Genomic DNA, 25192 nt, shown 5'->3' with positions numbered 1-25192 from the left:
TACTGTGACCTGGTTTTATTCTTGTGCAAAAAACAGGTATATTTTTCAAAACAGTGAAATTACTCTTTGTACCTCTTTTGATGTAACTTTTTCCTAAAATCTATATACACATTTAAAAGCCTGTCCTGCTTCCAAGGGTGAGAGATTTCTTGATAAACTCGGCCTGGAGAGTTGTCCTTGGGACTGGGAGAGCTGTGGTCTGGTGTGGTGAAGCTGCAGCCTCCTGTCCTAAGCAGAGGGGAACTGGAGTTGAGCACTGGAATGAGTTTCATGAAGCACAAACCATTTATGGAGGGGACAACTGTAACCATCTCTAGGGATTTCTTTTTTCCTGCAGAAGTTTTGAGCCAGGGATTTCTCAGACACATCACACCAAAGGCATGTGGGCTGTTTCAGTCTCTGTGAGGTGAAGCCTGTTGGACACAAAGGGGCAGGATCATCTGTGTTACACACCAGGGAGTTCTTGTTAAAGGGTCTCTTCATTCTTCCTCTCCTAAGAGGCCTGCATGTTTTTGTCTCAGCAGGTATCCTTTCCTGGAACACTGGCATCCTTTTCTTGTGTGTTCAGGGAACCTTCCTTTCTGTGCACCTCCCCCTCACTCCAGAAACAATGCACACGTTAAGTCCCTGTTTCATAAAAGCCTGGAATACGAGATCTGAATGCATTTGTCAGAAAGATCAAGATCTTATTAGCCAAAGGTCAGGCCATTTATCATCTTAATAACGTTCGTTACTGTGGTTCCATATGCCATGAGATTCCGAGAGACCATTGCCCTTCTGACCCTTTCATAAGACAAGAGAATTCCTCTTGTTATTAAAACTTATTTTTATATCACTGTGCATAGCTTACTTGTCTGCTCTAAATAACTCTGGTCCTCATTTTGTCCATACTGATTTCTCTGAGTATCTGTGACCTTCCTCCAAAGCGTGCCTTAAAAATATTCTTCTGGATGCAGTGATTACCTTTTGAGGATGACACTTATTTTAAGATGTGGTGTCACCCTTCCCAGTTAATAAAGTTAATGCTTTGTTGTTCATCAGTTTGAGGGTCTGTGACGGGGGAAGGCCTCTGGCCCCTGTTTGAGGCAATCCATGAAAGATAACCCATCTGTTCCTGGGAATTTAGGGCTTCTCTCATCTGTTAACGTGACCTTTCTTCTACAGTCCTCCAGGGCTTTGCATTTATTGCCTTCCCTGAAAAATCAGAGTGCATTCCAAGCATCTGCAGTGTGCTGTACTCACCTGTCCTGACTGCTGATGGAGAATCCTGATTTCCATCGCTTTCCTCCTTTGCAAAGGTTTGTCCATCATTTCACTCTCCACACCCCTGCACCGTCCTGTTTTCTCCTTCATTTCTGTGTAGCTCTCTGGAAGAACCTCTGAGAACAGACTTAAAAACCTGCTTGGGGTGGTAATTCCAGAGGCCCTGTCCTGATACCCAGTACAGAAGTCGTGTCCCTTAAACCCTCAGCTCCACTTGGCAGCCACGGGCAGGCTCAGCAGATGGTGAAGGATTGATTGAGTGGGGGAAAGCAAACTAACCCTTCATCTCTGGACACTGAAGAAGCGGGTGGCTGATTATTTTTCTTTCATATGCAGATGCCTTGGCCATCTGGACAGACACGTATATGCTTTAATTTTAAAGCAGGTGACACTGCTGACAGCTCCAGAGAACTCTGGAAGACTTGCAAGTCTAAAAGCAAAGCCTGGTTCGAAGCTTTTCCCCCCAGCAGCATTAAAAAACTTGTGGCTTCTATATTTTTTTTCTTCTTCTGGTTTTCATAAGCTTTTCTTTGTGATCATGCGACTTGCATCCTTGTGGAAGAGGAGAATAAGACCCTTGCAGATGTTTAGCTTTGAGAACAGAGGTGGTAAGTACAGGCACATTCAGTGCTACCAGATGCGGGGTCTCATTTGCACAGGTGGCAGTTACACCCCTACAAGTTTCATTTGGGGAAACCACACAGAAAATAGAGAACACCTTTTCTACATTTCCTTTTTTCTGGTTTTGAAGCCTTTTTGTAGCTTTGGTTATCCTGGAACAGTTTTTACACTGTCTGTGATTCCATACAGTATTCCAAAAAAGATAGATGTTAGGGCAGTGAACTTTCTGTTGCCTTGACAGTTCCCATGTGTTCTCTTTCTCTTAACAAAATTGAATGAAGCTGAGATAAGGTTTATAACACAAACGTTATTTTAAACTTCAGATTTGCTCTGGTTTTAATACAGGATGCAGCACTGCTAATCCTACTGAGCTTGTTGGCTGTCAAAAATCCTTTTTCCTTCTTTATTTTTTTTTATTTTTATGAAAGAAGGCTTCTGATGTGTGGACAAAATCCTGACTGTTGACTGAGATTAGGTTCTCACTTTTTCAGATACCCAAAGGCAAGTAATGAATTAAGTGTTAAGAAAACTATGGGGATTTCTTTAAGCCAGTCCTCTGGCACTTTAGGATACAGCCTATTGTTAATGAACAATTGCACTGTGTTCCTAAAATCTAAGGGATGTAGTCAGAGGATTAGAATTGATCCAAAACACCCCGAGTTGAAATTCTGTCTCTGACTCACAATATACTAATGGGCAACTCGCTTTGCCTCCCTCTAAAGCAGGGACAGTAATTCACAATGTCTGTGGAATAGTTAATACAGTGAAAAATCAGTTTAAAGACACAGAAGGAAATACTTAAAGTAGATGAAATACTGAGCTGGAAGTGTAGAAGACATTTTGAAAGATTGAGCATGTGGCATAAACAAGTTTGAGGTATCTCCATAATCAAGTGATTCCTAATTCATGTGCCTCTGGCACATCCAGCCCTGACTCTAAAGGAGTATGACTGGGCATCTTTGTAAGGTGAAGTGATTAATGAGTGGCGATGAGAACTGTTCTCTTAATGCTGTAAATTATTTATGATCCTGCACAATTGATTGTCCCCAAAATATCCTGTTTTTGTACGAGCAGCTTCATTAATATCTGGCCCTGACTCTAAATAATGCAGTTCCTACAACACTGGTACAAATTGATGCTGTGCGTGTTTCTGCTCCATCTCGTGCGACTCTGCTGCTGACAGTCTGTCCTGCCTTTAACTTTTAGGGCTTTTTTAAAAAAAAAAATGTTTTACATTGCAAGAAAAGCAGCCAAGGGTGATGGAGCTGCAGATGCAGCTGGGGTGAGAGTGGTTCCTTCTCCAGGGCCTTCTGCACATCCAGCTTTGCTTCTGCAGCTCTACATGTGCCTCTCTCTGGCAAGAAGAGCCTCCTGCTGACATTCTCTTCTCCTTGTGTGCCTAATTTCTCCTTGGAGGCAGTGTTATGCAGTTATTGAAGCACGGGACAACAGGCTGGCAATTCCTGGGTGATATCCCAATTCTTGCTTGGTAAACTTGAGGGAAGATTCCCCCTCCATAATATCCCTGCTGCAGACTGGAGCGATCAGATGGCAGCTCCCTACAGAGCTTGGAAGGACCCAAAGGGGAAATTTCCTGGAAATTGCAGCTGCTCAGTGCCATATTGTGAAGATAGATGATAATTCCATTATGGTTACTATCAGAAGGGTGTTCAGCTGGTGAAGCATCAGTGTTTTGGGGACAGGAGGGTACCTGCATGGAATGAAGCACTGCACATTGCCCAGCCATTGATCAAACCTAGAAAGGAGATGTTTAAAACAGCTGCTATTTTCACTTTATTAATGAAGCCATTGATGAGGAACGGATTTTTTTCCTCTTTCCCCAGAGTGTCAGGTCATTCCTATGTGTTCGATGCAACGAGCCTCAGAGTCAAAGTGCTATTGTAAAGCCCCGTGTTCTGATGATTATCTTGTTGACTCAAACTAACCTTCCTTCCCTAAATAAGTATTGACACTGGCCCTTCATGTATTTTATTTTTTTTTAACAACAGTAATTGGATTAAAGTACTTGTCACCCATGAAGGATGTGAGAGCACAAAGGGCACAGGGACAGCTCAGCTGTGGGCACCATGGATACTGGTGACATCACTGGTGTGCTGCTGGTGTGCAGAGCTGGAGCCTGGGTGAGGATGGCCTGAACTAAACCCAGGGATTGCTGATGCAGCCCCATTGCCATGGAAACAGATGTTGCAGTCTAAAGTTGCCTGCATGCATAACGTGGTGCACGTGGTGTGAACACGTGGCCCTGTGGTGGCCACAACTTCTGAAAGGGCAGGAATAGCCTTACTGGTGGGAGGGCTTGGAGTTGGTTTCCCATTAACTTAACTGTGCACAATGAGGTAGAGCAAGCCTTGCTTTGAGTAACAAAAGCAAAACTCAAATCCCTTGCTGTTCTCCAGCAGTTTTGTTGTTGAAGGACTGTCAGTCTGACTTGGTGTGGATTGTTTCTGATTGTACCTACAAAGTGCAGGCTCAAAAGTACTAATTAAACCCATTCCTGGGGCAGCAGTGTTCCCATTATTAAAGGTAAGCTCCTGCCTACCCTTAAAATTGTCTTTCCAATGTAACCATTAAGGCTGTGCTTGACTACTGCAAAACAGGAGTAGAGAAGCTTCCCTGTCTGAGGACTGTTCTGGATTTTGGTAAAGGTCCCTACTCAAGCCCAATAAAGAAGACTTGCATCATGGTTAGGATGCTGAAATGGGGATTGAAAGATCTGGGTATTAGATTGTAGCCCTGCCAGCAGCTCTGTGTCTTAAGGTTATTTTCTCCTTCTTCAAAATGGTGCTCTCACGTTGATTCCATCAACTTTAATGTGAGAGGACTCAGCTCTTCTGACTGGGGCACAAAAACCTTTGACAGCAAGAAGCTGTGTGTGCTGTTCCACTTCAGCACTCTCCTGCAGTAATAACAGTAAAGGTGATTTTTATTTTTAATTTAATTTGTGTAGCTTCCTGTTTGCTCTTAGAACATGTTGTGCACTGATAAAATTATGTTGGTTTTGATGTGATGGGAAGTTCTGCATCTTGGCTTCCATAAGAGTGGACCAGTACCATCTTCTTGTTCCCTTTGTTCACTCTGAACAGAGCTTTTTGCTTTGGTATCACCCTGGTTTTGGTGATCTGATTTTTATTGAGTGTTTCAGGTCTTTGGCACAAGTTTTGAAAAGAAAAGAAAAAAGCAACAAAAAACAACTTGGGAATTATGACCCTACTGTACTTTCAGGGTAAACCAACATCTTTGTTTTTGTAGTCAAAGATCTGGGTTTTGATTACCTGCAGTAAATCCTGCCTGTGGATGGGGCCTGGTCTATCAGATATCTGCATCAGCAGGCAGAAGGTTGGTGGTAGTGAAAGCAGATTGCTCGTAATGAATTAGATGTCAGCTCAAATGCTCAGAAAGGAGTGGTTAACAGAACCCAGAGCTGAGTCATACACAGCAAGAGGCACCTGAGGGCAGGGCAGATACACCCATGAGTATGAACATCCTCACTGGTCGTTATCCGTGTGCAGAAATGCTGTGCTGGGAAAATGTGGTAAGAATACATCAGGTATTAATTCCAGGACCTTTTGGTATTTCCCAGTGTCTCCGTCGTTGGCTTTTTGGTTTTAGGTGCACATCGAGGAAGGCTGTGGGTGATGGGAAGAAGGCAGCACTTTGGAAAATCAGTTATAAGAATGAAATATCCCTCAACCTAAATAATGTCCAGCTGGAGACAGCTGGAAGTATTTTTCCCTTGGCGTATGGAAGCGATTGAAAACAAGGAGTTTGTCCCTCTCCCAGCCCAAATTTTGTTATTCAACCCTTTATACTTTGGCTATGACTTTGTACTTCCTTTCTAGAACTGAACAGAATAGGTGTGATTAGTGAAACCAGATATTCCAAGCTGTCCAGTGATGGCAGGAGTCCTCCTTCCTAAGCAGCTTCAGACATTTCTGTGGTCTGGTGCATTGCGTGAGGCACTTCAGGCTTTCTCTGGTTCCCAGAGGACAGATCTGTTTCTGGACACTTAATTGGCATTTGTGGTAGCCTTAGCATCCAAAACAATAAAAAAAATAGTAATTGGTTGTAAGGAATGTTTTCTCAACCTCCCTTGCCACAATATGAGCAAGTATGTTAGGGATCCTCTGGGGATATTTGCTGTCATGTTCTTGTTCCGTGGTTACATAGATGCCTTTGCTGTCATTGCTGTCATTGTTAAGTGAAACCATCAGCTGGCTGGAAACTTCTTGTGTGCATATCTGTGTCTAAGTGGGCTAAAAAAATCCCAAGAGTTCAGTGTTATTTTAATGCATTCTCCCAGAAGAATTTGTCTGGACTGTCAAAATACCCTGTTTCCAACTGAGAGCTGGAGGATAAAACACCAGAAAAAAAATCTTTTGGTTATTGTTTCCAGACAATGATTTGTGTCTTCATTATCTGTGGATGATAGGTCTGTCAAGTGCTGTCAGTCTCCATAATTGGAGTAATCTCAAACCAAAACTCTCGTGGGCCCTCAGAGTCGGCCGCCGTGTAACTGCATTGCAGTGGGGATGTGAGAACTTCAGTGGGAAGCTAAAGCATCTCAGCCTTTTGTAACCACTATCTCACTTATTTAGATTGAGAGGTTGTACTGTAAACAATAATCAGTGGTAAACAAGGTAAGATTATAGCTATAATCTATTTTTGAAAGCTAGAACAACGCCTGGATCACCCATTTTCACCGGGCAACCTTTACTGTTCTCTGCAGTATCATTGCAGTGCTCAAAGGAGTAAGTTACAATAAAAAGAAGACAACTTCAGGAGAAACTAAACCCCTGAGCTGTTTGCAGTGCTGCTGTTGGCTTTGCAGAGATTCCCTGCTTATGCACCTGAGCCCATGTGCAGCCTGGGCTGGAACACAAGGAGAAGGATTCTGGTTTAGGATAATATTCTTGGTGTTCTTCTGAGTTGATTTATGGGGCTGCTTTTTCTTCTAATTCACCAAAAGCAAAACACTACAAGCCAAGCTTAGTTTACACAGGCTAACTTCTGTATTTCTCCAGCTGATCCAGTAAGCCACATCCTGACTGTTTCACCCAGCATTGTGCATTCTGGTGTGAGTGCCATTCCTCCAGCTGTGGTGAGACTCCTCAGGTCGTGTGGGTTTCTGTTGCCATCCATCATCATTCCTTTAGGGAGCTGTGTCCCCCTAGAACAACATCCATGCTGCTTTTCTCCTGTTGTGAAGGGCAGATGATAAATGGGGTTAGGCTTGCCCAGTGGTTAAATGACATTCATGGGAATTATTCATCTATGATTGCTGTGCTGAGGTCATGTGCTGTGTCCCATGCTATGCTGCTGTGCCAAGAGATTTATTTTAATAGAAGCCTTTAAGTAACTGGCATTCTTGCTAATCATGGTGCATCTGCTTCTCTGGGTTCCCTGTTATGAGTAATTTAATGCTATTACTTTAGCTAGAAGGGATCTGTGTCACCATCTGTCCTGAAAAGCTATTGATGGGGCCGTGCAGAACATGGAGTGTCATCAGCACAAGAGAGGGACTTCTAAAGGGATGACTGGATTTCCTGTTGTAATACAATATAAGATGGTTTACTGTGATTATGGCTTAGATAACCTGCATATAAAGGCTGTCAGCTACTCTTTGATTTCGTTGGGGACCATTCCTCAGATATTTATAGAGGGAAGATGCTGTGTCAGTTAGTAGTGAGTAGTAATGACACAGGAAATCTGCTAAATAAAGTCTCTACTTCTCACAGGGACATGTGTCTATGAGGCTGAAACCTGAGAGACTGATCCTAAAATGCTTGCACATCTGCCCCCCCCCGCAGATATTCTTTGGAGAGGCCTTCCCAGACACTTCTCACACCAAATGCTTTCCTAATCAATGGTTATTTTTTAATTGTTGTTTACAGACCACTTCTTGTAACAAGCCCCCTCCAGGCTGTGGCTCAGTCACAATAGGCATGAAAAGGCTCTATGGCTGAAGAGCAAATTGCTCTTCACTCCCAGAAGTGCTTCACTTTTGCAGCACCACTTACACCCAGAGTATCATCCTGGTCTCTCAAGTGAATGTGGCTGATGTCTTTATTTCTATTATATGAGAAAGAAATCTTTTTGTCTTTGTGACTGGTCAGTAATTGTACTGTTCATCATCTAACCTCTTTTGGCTCTTCCTTACCTCACTTGTTGCCTTCTCAACAAACCAACTGGTAAGTATGAGGGTGTGAAGGGCTGGGAAGCAGCTTTGTGTGGGTTTATCATGTGGAGTTTCTCTGTGATCATACTATCCTTCCCAGCAATGTGTTGTGTTTTGAGTATAAATTTGGCCTGACTCAAAAGTCCTGGCTCTAAAGATAGTTTGGGATATAATCTTTGATTATTTTTTTTTGTCAGCAGAGCTGCAGCTCTTATTTCACATTCATCTAAGAAAATGCTCTTGCTGCCCTTGTCACATCTTATGTGGATAAAGTGACAAGTAGGAGGAATGTGTAGGGCCAAAATTTGCTTAAGGTTTGAAACTGGATGACAGAGGCTGTGGGTTGGAGTTGGTCACCTGGAAAGGCTGAAGGAGGAAGCACGCTCTGCTCTCAGAATAGGGCTTGCAGTCTGCTGCAGGTGCAGAAGTAAATAAAATCAGGAATCAGAAGTGGGATGTGAACTGACTTTCACAAAGAGTTTCAGAGGACTTGCGTTTTTCCCTTCTTTGTCTCCTCACAAAGTGTTGGGGCCAGAACACGGTGCCACCCTCACATCTCCCATCACCAGACAGCTCTGGCTGAGAACCTCAGTGTTACCAGGGCATGTGGGAAAAGCTCCTTATGGAAGTATTCATGCAAAAAAAAAAATTGGCTGGTATGGCAGGTCACCAGGGTTCCAGCTGTAGGATGAGAACCAGGCAGCTCATCTTCATGCAGAGAGATTTTTGTTAAAAACTGGCTGAATAGGGAAGAGCCAAGTGGAGAATGTCAGTGCTGGCTCTGTGTGTGGATGTAATACTGCTCAGGATGTTTTGGTCCCAAATGAGGACTTGCAGAATAGATTGGGCTCTAGAATGGAGTTTTAAATCCATCTGATGTCCAATTCTACTGTGATAACTTGGCATGAAGAGAACCCATCTTCCCTTTGCTTATGATTTCCATGTGCCTCTGCCATGTAATAAAACTCTAGATCTCCATAATTTGTATAAACTGTTCAGAGTAGATGCTGTACTGCTATTCTGTCTGACACATTCACTGTGCTGGTTGAGCTACTGCCTTTTCCAAGACCTTTGAATTAACCAGATTTTGGGGTCATCAAGATTATTTAATGTTATTGTCATAAATATTTGTACAGGACTTGGTCAGTGCTTATATAAGAACTGAAAGTCAGTAATTTGTTTGAAGAGGATGTGTGCTTTAATGAACTGCCAGCTGAGTGGTAGAAACAAACTGTAAAAAAAGTACTTTTCTATTTTTTTCTATTGCAGTTTATAGAGTGAGAAAAAACTTACTGTTTAGATTGTCAGTTGTTTAGGTTTGTTGGTTATGGCTGTTTAAATTTTAAATCACTTGAAAGCTCTTTAAAAACAGAGCTATTTACTTCTAAATAGCTCTGTTGGCTTATCATATTGTTTTCAAAAGATGAGAAGCTTATCTCTTGCATCTTATTAATAATTTTCTGTTAAACTGTGTTATCCTTTGAATTGTTTGTATGCCAGAAATGAGAAGTTGTTATTGTGTTACATTTCACGGTTGATTCTTGGTATAAAATTCCTTTTTTCCCCCCTTAATTTTCAAAGTACTATGCTCTCAGATACAAACAATGAACTCAAAATGATAACAGTATGAATCTGTTGTTTGGAAATGATGAAGGTTATACATCATCCAATCTGCTGAAGTGTGTTAGAAATTAATAAATATTTGGTTTGCCTCTAGCTCTTCTTAGAAGCACTGAAATTTTTAATTGAAGGAATTTTTGCCAGGTTTCTCAGTGAAGGACAATCCAACAAATAAGCCCAAATTCGGAGGTTGCCAAGGGGTGCAATGTGCATTCTGGCAAACTTGGGTTGTTTCTTCTAAATATCTTAATTAGCAGAGCATAATCTCTTCTGGGAGAGCTGCTGCCAGGCCAGATCACGTGCAACAAGCCCCCAAATCCTGTGGGATTAGGTCATAGAATAGTCTTTAGCACTGTGATCATACAGTCGTTTAGGTTGGAAAAGACCTCCAAGATCATCGAGTTCAACCTGTGACCAATCACCCCCTTGTCAGCCAGACCCAGAGCACTGAGTGCCCCATCCAGCCCTTTCTTGAACACCTCCAGGGATGGGGATTCCACCACCTCCCTGGGCAGCCCCTCCCAATGTCTGACCACCCTTTCAGTAAAGAAGTTCCTCCTCATGTCCAGCCTGAGATGATGCTGTGTCAAGTTTGTGTACAGTTCTTCATGCTGATACACCACCAGCAGCGTGCCAGGCTGAACAAGCTCTCTTTTTGCTGTGCCATCTGCTGATGTAAAAGATTTTTGTGCTGTTGGGTGATTCACAGCTGGAGCCAAGTTTTGGGGTGTGATATGTAAACCTGTTACAGGAGCAGGAACTGAGGTGTCAGTAGATCTCCATTCAAACTTAGTATCCAAATCAAAATTTTCACAAGATTTCTAATAGATCAGTTCTCTGTGTTGGCCAGATGAGTCTCTAAATTTTTCCTTTATAATCTCTAGGTTTGGTAACCTTAGTGCCAGGGTGCTGCTACAATTCTTTGTTTCAAAGGAGTCCTAGAAACCATCCCCAGGGTCCATGTGCTTTGAGAACCTGGTACGTACAATAACCTGGAAAAATTAACTATGTAAGACTTTTCCCTTTCAGAAAAAGAGCAGAGAGGAGACATGTGGGGAAGGCAGTGGGGTGGAGATCCTGGAGAACAGGCCCTACGTGGATGGGCCAGGAGGCAACGGGCAATACACTCACAAGGTGTATCACATTGGGATGCACATCCCCAGCTGGTTCCGCTCAATACTGCCCAAGGCAGCTCTGCGAGTCGAAGAGGAATCATGGAATGCTTATCCTTACACAAGGACAAGGTAAAAATGAGCCACTCCTCCCTCCCCAGGAATATCCTTTAGAAAAACCAGGGTCAAGTCCTAAAATTCTTCGGCAGTGTTTAATCTCCGGAGCGCGAGCGTTGCCTGGGCTGACTGCAAACATTGCTGGAGAATTTGTGGCTCGTTGCTCTAAAATGTTGAGCTGTTTTGTCCATCAAAGCGTGGGAAATCTTGAATGGTTTTTATTTTAGTCTTGTATCCTGCACTGCATGTTCTGCTTAACATTGCAGATATCTGCTAGCTCAGGGAAGTTATAAATGTACCCAGTGCTGGGACAGATGTCACGCTGAATACTGTCAGGGAAGACAGGATTCGTTTGTTCTACAGGGGAAGAAAAAATATTAATAAATATATAAATAAATTTGGTACTTCTTTTCTGGGAACTGTCTTTCTGTCATTTAGCTAGAATCTAACAAACCTACATCCTATGGTTTTCACCCTGAGGAGGGAAGAGAGCCAGAGGCTCTGTGGAGCCCTCTGGGACCTCCTTGTTTCAGCTGATTTTGTCTGGGAGGACTTCAGATACCCTGGAATAAACAGCCTTTATGCTAGTTGCTCTAGTTTAGAGCATTTGCACTTTGCCAGATTTATAAGTCTGGTATTGCTGTCATCTTTCATAATAAAAGGGCTTTAATGCATATTTTTATCAAAAAACCTGGAAAAGTTTCCTAGTTCTGTTTTAGCTGGTCTGTCCGAGTGCCATCGGTCCTGGGAAAGGTGAGGAGTCAGTGTTTGCCATTGGGCCATTGCCAATGACTGAATATAGTGGAGCTGCCTGACTTTCAAGTGATTAAAGTCCACTTCCACTCAGGTTTTATCTCTTCCCTTGAAATGCCCATGAGTCAATCAGTTGACCAGGAAACCTGTGCTGCACAGAACCAGTCCATATTTTATTCTGGCATAGATTTCAGACAAGAGCTCTGCTTTTCTTTGCTTTTCTCTGCTTTTCTCCTTGCACAGGAGCATTTCCAGGGTGTCCTTGTATGTGTTTCATAACATCACTTTTTAGTATAGTGGGCCCAAAATTTATCTCCTTGCTGAAAACCAGTGAGCTCTAGTCTTAAGGAGTTATTAAAGAACAATCTCTTTAATCTGTCCAGTCGGTATTTTAAGCATATCTGAGGTAAAACATGAGTGAAGGCTGGCTGGGATTTGAGGCTGATTTACTCTAAGCTGTTGTTCTGCCTTTCAGGTACACGTGTCCTTTTGTGGAGAAGTTCTCTATTGATATTGAGACGTACTACAAAACTGATCCAGGAGACCATAGCAACGTGTTCAACCTTTCTGCTGCAGAAAAAAGGCAAACTATTTTAGGTAAATAGCCTTTTTCTTTTACTTTTTCTTTCATTCTGGCTTTTTTTTCTTTGGCTTAGTGTGTCCTATCTGCCTTTCCATCCCTGCTAAACACAAACCTGCACCCCCGTGGTGTCACTGTGGGTAGGGTTACATCAAGTAAAGTGAGGACACCTGGGTTCTCTTCCAGGCTTGATGTAAATCACATGGAAATAATTTGAATCCCCCATCTGTAAATTGGAGCTGCTGCTTTTCCATCTTATTTATGCAGCTCCAGAGAGGAGTAAGACATCTAATAAATTTGAGGGTAATAAGTAGAAATAACCAGAGAAGAGGAAAATATTGCTGTGTAATTGTAAAAGTATTGCTGTATACTTGTGAGGCTCCCTTGTGGATGTGCACTTTTGAAGCAGGAAGGTGCATTTTGGTTTTGCTCCCTCTCTTTTAGTCTTGTCCTTGTGCAGGTTAATACTCAGCTTCTCAGCTGGCCTTAGAAAATTAACTTCTAAAGGCAAAAGGCAACATCATAAAAAGGCAGAGAATGACAACACTATGTTGTAGCAGTTCCTCTGTCCTGCCATTCCATCCTGGTCCATGCCCATGGTGTTTTCCATGGCTGTGTGACAGAGAGTGCTGGCAATGACAGCCATGCAGGACTGAAGCGTCCCTGGGATGGAAACATCCCTTGCTCTGGAACTGCTGAGGCTGGAGAAGTGTTAAGCTGGAGCTGAGTCCTGGCAGCCCAGGGAAAGGACATCCTGAGGCTGTGTGGCTCCTGGAGCCTTGTGGGACAGGGCCATAACCCTGAGCAGTTTCATTGGAGAGTTACATGATTTCGACTCCTTTGTTTTGTAGACGGGCCTCATTCCTGAGCCTGTCTAATCAGGCTTGCAGTGCTGAACAAACAGGCTCAAGCCATGCTGCCTCCCTGGGAGGTGTCAGCAGAGCTGTCATTCCTTGGGAAGTGTGATCCCGCCCTTCAATCCAAACTTCAGATGCTTCTGCTGAGCTCTGGGGTGGGGGTTGCAGATCGTTAAAATATGTTCATTCACTGCACTCCCAGTTTCCACTTTTCCACTGTTGGATTGATAATTAGGACTTAAGTTTTCTGCCTTCCTCAGTACATCTGGTCTAACAATAGCAGGTGAGGAGTTCCCAGTACCCTCATTTGATGGATATTCCATGGGTAGTGCCTATTCCATAGCAGGGCAGGTGTATTTAACTGTCTTGGATGAGACAACTGGAGCACTGTGAGTGATACTAGAAAAGCTGAAAGATGGAATGTGCAACAGATCTTTATGGAGCTGGAAAGACGGAGTGTGCAGAGCTGCCAGAGTGGATCTGCAGCCACTGTGGGCAGAAACATCTATTTGGAGCAAAGCCTCTGTTTGCAGGAACTGTGTGTGCTCGTTCCTCTGGCAGAGCTGATCTCTGCCCGGCAGCAGTGTATAAACAATTAAAATATCAGTTGTTTAAGTGTAAGTAAAAAGAAACTAAATTGCTCTAGTGTTTCTGGTACCTAGTAAAACAGAGATAACTCATGAAAAATGATGTTTTCTTCTTTTGTGCAGCAATAGAAAAGGTCTTACTGTTTTCATTCTCTTTCTGTAGATCCTATTGATATTGTTAAGGATCCTATCCCTCCACATGAATACAAAGCTGAGGAGGATCCAAAGCTGTATAAATCAGTAAAGACTAAAAGAGGGCCCCTCTCAGAAGATTGGATTCAAGAGTACAAGAACAACCCTGGGAAATACCCCATCATGTGTGCATACAAACTGTGTAAAGTGGAGTTCAGATACTGGGGGATGCAGTCGAAGATTGAGCGGTTTATCCACGATGTTGGTGAGCATTTGTAGCCCTGCAAAGTTCACTGTCAGCTCCTTGATGTTGTTTCTGAATCAGAACACAAAGGTGAGGTGTGTGCAATGCATCATATCCCGAGACATGTCTGTGAGAGTCTCAGATCTGATGACTCTGTGTCAGCTCAGACAAAACCCTGTTATTCTATCATTTATAATTGTGGTATGTACAAATCCAAAGCACGTGTACCCACTGAAAGAGCTTCAAGTCTTGTGTAGGCAAGAACTTGCATTCTCTTTTTTTTTTATTAGATAAGGATTTGTCTGTTAAACTTGCCAGATCATTTTCAAAATCTGCCAGTTTTCCTTATTGTGACCAAAATCCATCCTGAAGGACTGCCTAAAGAAATGAGCTTCACTCCTGAGACCTGAGTGGTTCCAGACAACCACTCCTGGAGCATCTCTAGTTTCTACCTGCCTTGTGACAGGGCCTGTGGGTCTCTGTGTGGCCATACATCTCTGGGACGTTCAGAGCCCTGCACATCACTGTGCTGTTACCTGTGGTGGGTCACTGACAGCTATGAGTTGTGACTAAATGTGCTGCTCTAAAGGATCCATCATTCTTAGGTCAGGGCTTTTAGGGAGGAATTGGTTGAGCAGTAACTGAATGGTGGCAATGCTGGCAGTAATTTGTTCTTTGCAGAAAATCTGTAGCACAGCTGATACAGTTTGTGAGCAGTACCACAAACAACTGGATCTATGGCCAGGTGAAAAACCTAAAGAGTGTGTTAAAGAAGCATTTCCATCTCAAAAAAAAGGCAGAGCTATGGCTGTGCGCTGGCAAAGAGAAGCCCAAAGAAGGGCTGTGTAGAGGATGATACCTGCTTTCTGTATACAGTAAATCCTCCTACGTGACCTCTACAACTCTCCTTTTGATAAGCAAATCTTCCATGAAGTACCTGAGTGTAGCATAAGTAATTTTATAGCTCTTTACAGTCATATCATGCTCCTGAGAGTTAATGTGGAAAACACTGATAGAGCAGTGGAGAATGGTGTTCACCTCTCTCTGAATGCTCACAGGTTGTTTTCCTAAAGCTCTTTTGCTTTTCCTTTACCCACAGATGGAAGTTTTACCTGGTGTAGGCTGTATTACAAGTGCCTCTCTGCAATGAGCTCCCTCGACGTTTCGGTGACATGGGTTAATTTAGTGTATGCTGGAAAACACGAGGGCAGAATAACAACTCCATTGTATCTGTTAAATGGAAAAGCAGCACGTGACTCTTCCAGTTGTTCAGAGGTGTTTGGCATAGATTAAACTGTGGTCCCTTAGAAACATTTCTTTTGTATTCTGTGAAAGATTGCCTGCCATTTCCCTCTTGATTGAGGTTTCGCAGAGAGCAGAGCCAGCTCATTGTCTGCCTTTCAAAAGCTTTTCCACTCTGTTATAATGATGGCAAATACTGTTTTTCAGAGTGGTTAAGATGCATAAAATCAGAAAAGCCTTTAAGGCAAGACAAAGTAGAGTGAGTGAAAAGTGAAAGCAAAAGCTTTGGGTATCTACAGGAGCTGCGTGGCCTCCCCCTGCCCTGGGAGAGCCGTGGGGAAGCCATTTGCCCAGTGAGTGGGCAAAGTGCCACAGCATTTGTACCACAGCCAGCAAGGTATGAGGGTGTTGAAGTTGGAAGGATGTGGCTACAACAGGACTGACCAGGCTTAGATGCTGATCCCAGTTTGGGGCTTTCAGCTGGTGACCAAAAGCAGATGGAGACCTTTGTGCATTGTACAGCTGATGGTGGACCAAGCTCCCAGGAGGCAGATATGTTCTGGTGGCTCAGCCCCTCCTTCCTTGGCATTTTCCTCCTGGCTCCTCTGTTCCTAAGCCCTGCAGATTTATTTCTTGGAGAACCAGCCAGCTCTGTGTGGGGTCACCAAGTCGGCAAGAGAACAGAGGCAGAAGCAAACAGCAGGATCCAAACTCTGCCCGAGGAGGGGAACAGAACTTAGTGGTGCAAACTAAAATTAGAGAATGGGTTGAAAAAAGAACAGGTCTGAGGTAAGTGATGGATGGATTGTACAATGTGGAAAGGCTGCTGAGCACAGAGGGAGTAACTCTGGGGGGTGGTGTTGAAACGTTCTCAGTCGCACTGAGTGCAACAGCCATTCTTTCCTATGACTAATTGGACAGTTACTCAGTGCTTTGACAGCCTAAGACACAGACAAAAATTGTGATTGTGGGCTATTAGTCTACTTGGCTGTAATATTTGTATGCTTTTTTACTCCTTTCCCATAGATTTTAAGTTTAATTGGACTGGCACTGCATAATGTTCTGCTCCCACTTGCTTCCTAATGGTGCACGTGGGCTCTGAGTCTTTTGTTGTTAAACAAGTGTGTTGACTGTGTATGGGTTATTAATTATATACTGTGGCAAAGGGTGTTCCATCCCAGTAACCGGAGCTTTGTCTAAGCCACTGTCTTAGGCTAAATATGCCCAAATTGCTGCACAGTGATGAAGTGGTTTTAGAAACTACTTTTGCAGAACTTTTGCTTCACTAAAGCACTCGAATGACTAAGGTCATCCGCTGCTTGTTGGAGCCCAAAGGCAGAGTTTTATCTTTCCAAGGGGAGGCAGGTTGCAGTTGGGATAATGTGGATGTGACCACAGGCTTTTCTTTGTGATGCAGGGAAGCAAGGAGGTAACTGCAGGTGGCCTTTGATGGGGTACTTTCAGACAACCAGAACCTACTGACAAGGTTATGGGATCTGTTGTGACTGTCAGGGAAATGGTGTTGCACAGGGAAAATCAGGCATCCTTTACTTGCTGCCAGGAAACTGTGAAAGTGTGTTATAAAATGCTTTGGGATGTTGCCACTGGGTACAGAATCAATGGATATCTGAACAGTTGTTTTATATGGATATTGAGGTGGTTTGGAGCAGGATTTGTTGGTGAGTTTTCTGATTTATTTGAGGGTTTTTTTTTGCATTGAGTTTTTGTTACATTTACTATTTTTACTTCACGTTGAAAAGCAAACTCAGAACTACAGACCAAAGCTTTTTAAATTCAGATGAAGACTCCTCTCTGTCCTGGCTTGTCTCATGGTCATTTGCACTTCCTTTTATATGATGAAGTTCAACACCACAAATCATTTACAAGAGTCAACACCTCATGTTTGCAACCAGCTTCTGAGGTGGTGAGCTGAAAGCCAAGTGATTTACATGTTTGCACCCTGCTCAACTCTTCACAGATGATCTCTCTCCACAGAGCAGTGGGAAATGTTATAATTAAATCAATGTACAGTGACCGGTACTCTGAAATCAATCTGCACGTGAATGTTTGTGCATGTGTGGTTTTCTTGTTTGTTTGCTTCTTTTTTTCTTTAAAGCTACAAAAATGCTTTAAGACTTGATTTTTTCCATTGCACAGGGAGGGAAGCAGTGTCTGGACAAGTGAGGTCAGTCATTAGTAGCTGGTTCCTGAACTCCTGTAGCTGTGTGGGGCCCTCAGTGTGTCCCCTGTGTCCCTCCTGCCTGCTGGAAGGCTGCAGCTGAGGCTGAACAGGAAATCAGTGATATTCTCACTGCTGTGCACGGAGGAGCTGCTAAGTTCTCTTCCCTAACACTGAAGACTTTCTCTCCAAGCCATGACTTTTATTTTTCCATTTCTTTTGTACCTGCACAGCCTCATTCTCCTCCAGGTTTTCTCCCTGTGTTTAAGGAAGAGAAATGGCACATCCCAGTGAAGGCCAGAGGCTGGGAAAGTAATCTGTCTTTTTGACTTCATGACTAACCTGGAAGGGTAGAGGCATAACAGCTGTGAAGCCCTGTAGTGCCATCCTATTTTCAAAGGAACAAGGTTTTAAGGAAGGATGATTTGGGATGTCTAATCAAAGCAGTGTGAGCAGGGCACACGGGGAGGTCTGTGGGTTGGCAGGAAGCAGCACAGGCGATTTTTTTTGAGATCTGAGGAGGCAGAGAGGAACTTCAAGAGACTTTTTCTTTACCCCCAAGTGGTTTTCATGTTCCCTGTGATGTTAGTCCAATAAAACACAAGTATGTGGTTGGTGGCATCCATGCCTCTACACAGAGAATTTCTGAGGAGTTGGTGCACTGATAGATCAAGGCTGAATCCGGGAGCATGAGTGGAGCCTGCTGAGTCCTGGAGCGGAGGAAGCCTTGGGATGAGAGCAAGGGGGACATTCACTTCTGTGTCTGATCACAGTCTGTTTTCAAGGTGTTCCAAGCAAGGCAGAAGTGGACATCTTGGATGTGGAAGTCCAAAGGATGGTTGTGGTGTTAGGGAATTAGAGGGAGAGAAATGTTCCCTTGGCTTTCAGTGTGGGTGTGATGGGAGTTTAATCTTCGTAGTTAAGCTCTGCTGGTTGTCAATCATAACAGGAGGTGAAGAGGCTAAAACATCCTCCTGTAGTTCTGCAAAAAGTAATCTGATATGGGAAATAACTCTGAATCTCGACATAGTCTGAACACAATTAAGTTGCTTGTTCTGCCCCCAGAAGGTTGCAGTCTGCTGGCTCATACTTCCCTCTCCCACAGGGAGCTCCCTTCTGAAAGTCAGGCAGAGAAATGCATCAAATATTGATAAATTTAATCTTACTGTGCAAATGAAGTTCAGGTTTCGCTGGTCCACGACATTAGTGCTGATCTCAGAAGCCATTTCCTCTTGATAGCTTGGCTTGGGAGGGCATTAAGAACTGACCAAAGAGCAGAGCAGACAATAAAGTACTCAGACCTGGAAGGAGATAAACATAAAAATACGCTCTTTGTTTGTTTAAAAAAATCCATCAAACAAACAAACACAAAAAAACCCAAACCAAAAGAAGTGATTGCTGAAAACAAAAGGGATATTTAGGCTGAACATCATAGAAACTGTGACAGTAATGAGATCTAAAATTTTTTGTACAACAGTGAAGCAGATGTTGCTGGAAACACCTCAGAAACCCTGCACACAGTGGCACCATCCCACTTTGGCTGTGCTCCTGGAGGTGGAGGGTGGCTTATGAGGGATGTGTTTCCTCATGGTGGTGTTTAGGGAGCTTGATCTGCAGCTCCCAAAACCTGAATGGTTTCAGGGTAGCTCGTTGATTGCTCTCTATCTTGTAATACTATAATCCCACTGACAACAAATCCCACTGCTGCTTTTGGCATGTCCTTCAGCCCATCTCTGCCTCAGTTTCCCAGTAATTAAAGGGGGGACAATATTGACTAAGTATTTATTTTCAAAGGGCTCCTGAAAATCAGTTGGTCAGTATTTACAGAAGCTTTTAAAGCACCATTACTGCTGTGTGCTACAATAAATAACAGTTTGGAGCTTTGACCTGTTGTGACCTGATGTGCTTTTAAGGAATAGTATCAGTGAAAAACCTAAGTGACTATAATGTTTTAAAAGTCTCAGTGGTATTGTGATGTTGACCAGTGAGTCTAACTCTTGAGGAAAGTATCTGTTGCCTGGTTAGGTGCATTGTGTGTTGATACTGAGGCATTTCTTCCTTTCAGATATGTGATACATTGAAATATTTTAAATTGGCTTTGCTCACTCTGTTTCTCTCCTACAGCAGAAGGCAGATGGTATCTGCAAAATAAAGCATCTTTATTCTCTCCCTTACTTTGCTTTCTATCCCATTATCTCAGAAGCTCATATTTATAATGCTGTTTCACTGATATATAGAAATAAGGTGCAAAACCAGGTTTCCAAGGAAAGGAAAGGTTTTAGGCTTAGCACTGCTGGTGTGGGATGTGCTTCTGTCATGTAACAATTGGGGTGGGCTGTGTAGTGTTCATCAAGGAATGACTTGAAACTCTTCTGGATTAAAAAAAAAAAATCAGTGGGTTTTTGTTGTTGATGCTGGCTTTTTTTTTTTTTTTTTGTCTGTGAACATACTTGCCTTTAAAGGTTGGATCTAAATGTTACAACTTGCCAGAAATTCAAGGGGGTTGCAATTACAGTCTGTATGTGGCTCCTCCTCAGTAGAGCAGGCACTCACAGGGGGACAAAGTCCTTAATCCAGAATTAGGAAATCCCTTCCCTAGTTAAAAACAGTCACAGTAGATTTGTCTAATTTCACAGTGCATGGTTGGTTAGCAAGAATTTAGGAGATAAAGCACACAAAGTGACCGAGTTGCCACCCTGCCTGTGTGAAGGTCCTTCACTGCAGCGTTGCGGGTTTGATGTCGCTGTAATATCCTGGCCACAGTGTCCTGAGGTTCTGGGAAGGGAAAATGTTGAATCCTGCTGTTTGTAGCCCTGGTGACGGGGGTGTTTGCCTTTGCAGGCCTGCGGAAGGTCATGGTGCGAGCCCACCGCCAGGCGTGGTGCTGGCAGGACGAGTGGTACGGGCTCACCATCGAGGACATCCGGCGGCTGGAGAAGGAGGCCCAGCTGATGCTGGCTCAGAAAATGGCCCAGTTCTGCGGGGAAAGTGACCCCGAGCAGCACGGTGTCAAAGACACTCCTGGGGAGAAGGAAGTGGAAGCCAACACAGTTTCACCTGCTGACACTGAGGATTCTGCTGCCAACAGTGAACCAGCCTCTGGGAGGTCGCTCACCAAGCAATGGTCAACCTCTTCCAAGTCCTCACGGTCTTCAAAGAGAGGAGGTAAGATGACTTGCTCTTCTGAACTGTGTGGAGGTTGGGCTTTGGGGAGGTCAGACCGTATCTCCTTGTGTCGGGTACCTTTGGGACAACGTGTTTTTCTCCTGTGGGTGCTGTTAACTCAGAGGCTTTTTCTGCTGGTGTCACAGGCTCAGTCTTCTCAGGTGGCTTGTTTTGGGTTTGAGAATGTCATCCCATAACTGTGACTCAGTGTCACGTGGCAGAGTTCTTGCCAATGTCAAAAGCAGAGAAACTATGAAAACACCACAGAGGAGCAGGCAGGAGCCTGCTGGCAGTGTGGAGTGTCAGAAGACAGCCAGTAGCGCAGAGAGAGAGTTCTTGCTACCCATGAGCCCTTCAGTGATGCTCCCTGGATATATCTGCTTGTCTGCTGTATCACAGCAGGTACATTGTGTCACAGTGCTCCTTGGCCGGGGTTATTTATTCATTTCAGAAGGGTGTTTGGCTCCATGGGTGCTGCAGTGTAGCTCACACAGCAAAGCACCTCTTCAGCTACCGTGGAGATTGAGACAGGAACCCCAAAAGGCAGCTGCTGCTTTCCTCTGGTGATGACATGCAGTAGCTGTTTGGAGATGACACCTCACCCTGGGATTAGGTGGGACCATGGAGTACAGTTATATTCCCTTTGAAACACCATTCAGGAAGATTTCAGGATTTTGATGTTAAAGCTCCCTTGTGGATGCCCTGTAAAGACTCAGCTTTGAGCCTTGGATTTTGTCCCTCCCCTCTCCCTTGGCAGTCACCTTGTTTTGCTGTATTGAACTTTTCCCTTCCTCAGACCGTTCTGTACAAAGGGGTGAATCCCCAGTGAGTTACAGCCAGAAGGTTTGAACCCTCAGCAATTCCCTCTCCTTTTAGTCAAGCACAGCTGGTTAACAGGGTTATAGCAGCTCTCACTGCAAGAGGGAAAAACAGAAGTCTTGATTTTTCTGAAAACCCCAAGGGGCAGAATTTCTTCAGTGACGGTGGAAGGGAACATTTGGGTGAGTGAAGCTTCTCTGTCTCTCATATGCACTAAATATTGTGAGTTGATTCTCCATTTTTATTTCCCACTCCATCACTGATTTCATCACGGGGTGAATGAGAGAGGAGCAGTAGTTTTACCTTGCGATGACTCACTCGAGTGAGCCCCAGGGAAGAACCTACCAGATGCTTCATAAATCACTGCATAAAGATAAAAATGCTGGCTACTTTGCCTGCACCAGGATTTTATATTGATGCACCCATCTCCCATTATGCTCTTTGTACAAACCCCCTCTTCCACTGCTGCCATGTTCACTGGGAGCTGGAGTTTTCAGACCTCTCAGGATTTCACTAGAAGGTTTTCACTGGGAGCAAAGCATGAATTTCTTTTCAACTGCAGAATGTCTCAGCTTTTACAAGAAAAAGTAATGAAAGAAATTAATGGTGATGTGCTGGGAAGTACGTCATGCAGATATTTTAATCCTCCTCCATGCTGGCAGTATATTACCATATGGAAGCAAGGAGGGCTGTCGCGATGTGCCGCCACCTCCAGCTGAAAAAAATGCCTTTTCTCCCAAAGATCTCAGTCCTTTCCCTACCACCCGAGTGAGACTTCTGATAGCAGGACCCTTGTCACCATTCCATATGTTATTATATGCTCTATTTTTAGCCACTATTATGCGAGTGCCTTGACGTCACTCCGGCGTGAATTAGCTCTGCTCTGCCAGCCTCCTCCTTGCTGCTCCCCGAGAGGTGGGCGGTGGGTGCTGGGGGCTGCTGAGCTGCAATTAGATGACTCTGCACAGGGTCTCCCTCCTCTTTCCATCTGACAACCAGATAAAAAATTAGAAGAATTTTACTTGTATATTTAACGCTGTTGGAACAATAGCGTGAAAGTGCTCGTGCAGCTGTCACAGTCACCAGAGTATTTCAGTGTCTTGCATATGCTAAATGAGAATTTGTCAGTCTCCTCAGGTTTTTGCTGGGTTAGGTGGCTGCTGCAAGTGCTTTGTGTGCTCTGTGTGACAGGCACGAGGGGAGAAACCCTCTCTCTCATCGTTCTCTGGACAGTGCTCCCTTCAGCAGGCGGCTGATCTGTGACAAGTTCAGCCCAGAAGAGCTCAGGCTGGATTGTTGCTAAATTATATCTGAAAAAAATACAAGAAAAAAGCCATAATATGATCATATTTGGCACAGGGAACTCTGGAGGGTAAAGTGAAAGGGAGCAGGTAGGTGTGAGAACAGGAGGGCAAACAGCACCCAAAGGACTGTTGGGTTTCTCTTCACTCTGTCAGGACCGTGCTCTGACAGCTCCCGATGAAGTAGTTGCATGGCATGTTGTTTAAATCATTCAAGTTTAAAGTTTAAATAGATCTCTAATCCAATTTGTGTGGAAGCAATTTCCTTCCAGAAAACAGATTATTTCTCTCCAGGCTGCTCTGCTTAGCTACCCACCCGAAAGTTAGCGAAGCAGAGGCACGGTCTGTGTGCTGATGAGAGGCACAGAGAAAGCCTCCAATCATCCTGCTTCCTTCCTAATTGCAAACTTTAAAACCCAGCTGATTTTACACGTCCTACTAACAATTATAAATAGCTGCCATTCAAAATAGCAGAAGAGTGATCCAAGCAGCAGCTTGCTTTAATGTAGCATCTTGCTGGCAGGTTCCAACAACAGTAAACAGACAGGATCTGTAAAGCGGTACACTGACATCACACCAGCATCATCGGGGTTTAGGGTTTTTAATATTGCAGCAGGGAATTTTCATAGAGAACACATGATTCTCCCTCCAGCAAAGATCATGTTGGGAACTCTCCGTGTTGCCGCTGTAGCGTATCGCATCAGGCTTCTCTGTTTTTTCCAGCAAGTCCCTCGCGCCATAGTATCTCCGAGTGGAGGATGCAGAGCATTGCCAGGGATTCAGATGACAGCTCAGATGATGAATTCTTTGATGCACATGGTACGTGGAGCCTCAATCACCATCATTTCTCCCCTGAAATGGTGGGGTAAGGGAGTGGAAGGCATGAGGGTGGGGGGTGAGCAGGGAAGGAAGCGAGACTTTCTGCTTTGAAGTCTTTTCCTTTCTCACCATGACACGGTGCAGCTTCTTCCAGCATCACCCAGCAGACTCTTACACTTAACACAGCAACATTTCAGATTCTGATCTGTTTGAAGGGATCTTGAACAGTCTTAGCCCTTGGAGCTGTATTTTATGTTGTGCAAATGAGTGTGGGTAAAATCCACAATGGTAACTGCGCTGTGGGTGTGTCCTAATGATTCACTGTGACTGATTATTTTTCTAATTTGTTTTTTAATCAGTAAGAGGTATGATTAATTATCCTGTCTGGACCTGAAGAAACCCAAATTTGCCTTTATTAACTCCTTATTCTCATGTTCCAAGAAATACAATAGTGAATGCAGCGAGGTACTTCAGGTGCCAGAATTAATCAGTGTTGATTCCAGAATCCTCAAAGTAATTTTGATTACCTGTATTAAGAGAAAGCTGTTATTTTTTTTTACTCTGTGCATGTGTGTGTGGAGAAGCTTTGTTCCACTGCACTCTTTTTGTATGTGGTAGTTAATGCAAATTTAAGCGTGAAGGGCTCCATCTCTACTGACAACAGATGGACTCTTCTCCCAGCTTGTCTGATGGAAGTGAGATGTGCAATATGTGCTGATGAAGTTGGTGACCTTTCTGTGAAATGCAGTTGTTAGAAGAATGACACCCCAGTTTTGTGAAGCTCGATTTCACTGATGTTCAGCTAAAGTTCAGTCTCCAAAAATTGGTAGTATTGTGTTCCAGAAGAGCTCTCCCATCAGTATTTAGGCACGGATCTCAAATTCTGCGGTGGGAAATGGCATGTTGGTGTAGTGACTTGTACAGTAGCAGCTGAAATGGTTGGGACACGTGTAAGTCAGGGGATGAACATGTGTCTCTTGCCTGGAAGAAGGGCCAACTTAGTTTAAGTGTCTCTATTTATTAACTTATGTAGCATTTACACAAAGTATGCAAGGGATTTATTGTGGCAATATAAGTGCAAGAGAAGAGGAGTGAGCCATGGAAACGGCATCCTTGCTATCCACTGCTTTTTGCCTCTTTAATTACTCAGTAATAGAATTGAGATGGAGATGGCTCTGCCTGGGATCCAGGGCCCCAGGGAATCCCTGGCATGCTCCTAACAGGCCTGGGAGGGGGAATTAACAAAAATGAGCCTTGTGCACCTCTGTTGCAATACTTCTAGGAGCTTGCTAAGTGTAGAAGCAGCTCCTCTCCTGCAACAGTGAGTCTCCGTGTACGTACAGTTTGTCCTCTGCAATCCACACAGTTGGGCTGAAAAGCATGCTCAGATCTGGTGGGATTTTGGTTCAGGAATCAAAGCCTTGATGTGTGTGCAGTTGAACACAGCCCTGTCCCTGGGAGGGATCTCTTGATGCCCCTTGGCCTGCAGATGACATGTCCCAGCTCCAGCTCTGAGAACAGGGATGAAGCTCTGCTTGCAGCTCATCCTGCAGGATCGGTGCCATGGGAACTGGCACGGATCAGG

The 25192-nt window shown here is 43.9% G+C and overlaps 1 protein-coding gene across 13 annotated transcripts in view; it reads left to right on the top strand.

Moving 5' to 3' along the window:
• Positions 1-25192, top strand: part of PITPNM2 (phosphatidylinositol transfer protein membrane associated 2) — a 128687-nt gene that overhangs the window by 67742 nt on the left and 35753 nt on the right. For all 13 annotated transcript variants that reach the window (XM_064675125.1, XM_064675128.1, XM_064675127.1 and 10 more), the window contains 5 exons: positions 10730-10944; positions 12158-12279; positions 13870-14103; positions 20345-20668; positions 23512-23607. In XM_064675125.1, coding sequence (XP_064531195.1) covers positions 10730-10944; positions 12158-12279; positions 13870-14103; positions 20345-20668; positions 23512-23607 — 991 coding nt within the window. The remainder of the gene's footprint in view (positions 1-10729; positions 10945-12157; positions 12280-13869; positions 14104-20344; positions 20669-23511; positions 23608-25192) is intronic.

The sequence above is a fragment of the Pseudopipra pipra genome, chromosome 18 (genome assembly GCF_036250125.1).
Source record: "Pseudopipra pipra isolate bDixPip1 chromosome 18, bDixPip1.hap1, whole genome shotgun sequence".
Classification (NCBI taxonomy): domain Eukaryota; kingdom Metazoa; phylum Chordata; class Aves; order Passeriformes; family Pipridae; genus Pseudopipra; species Pseudopipra pipra.
Note: the sequence above shows the minus strand (reverse complement) of the source record. Positions and strands in the feature narration are given on the sequence as shown.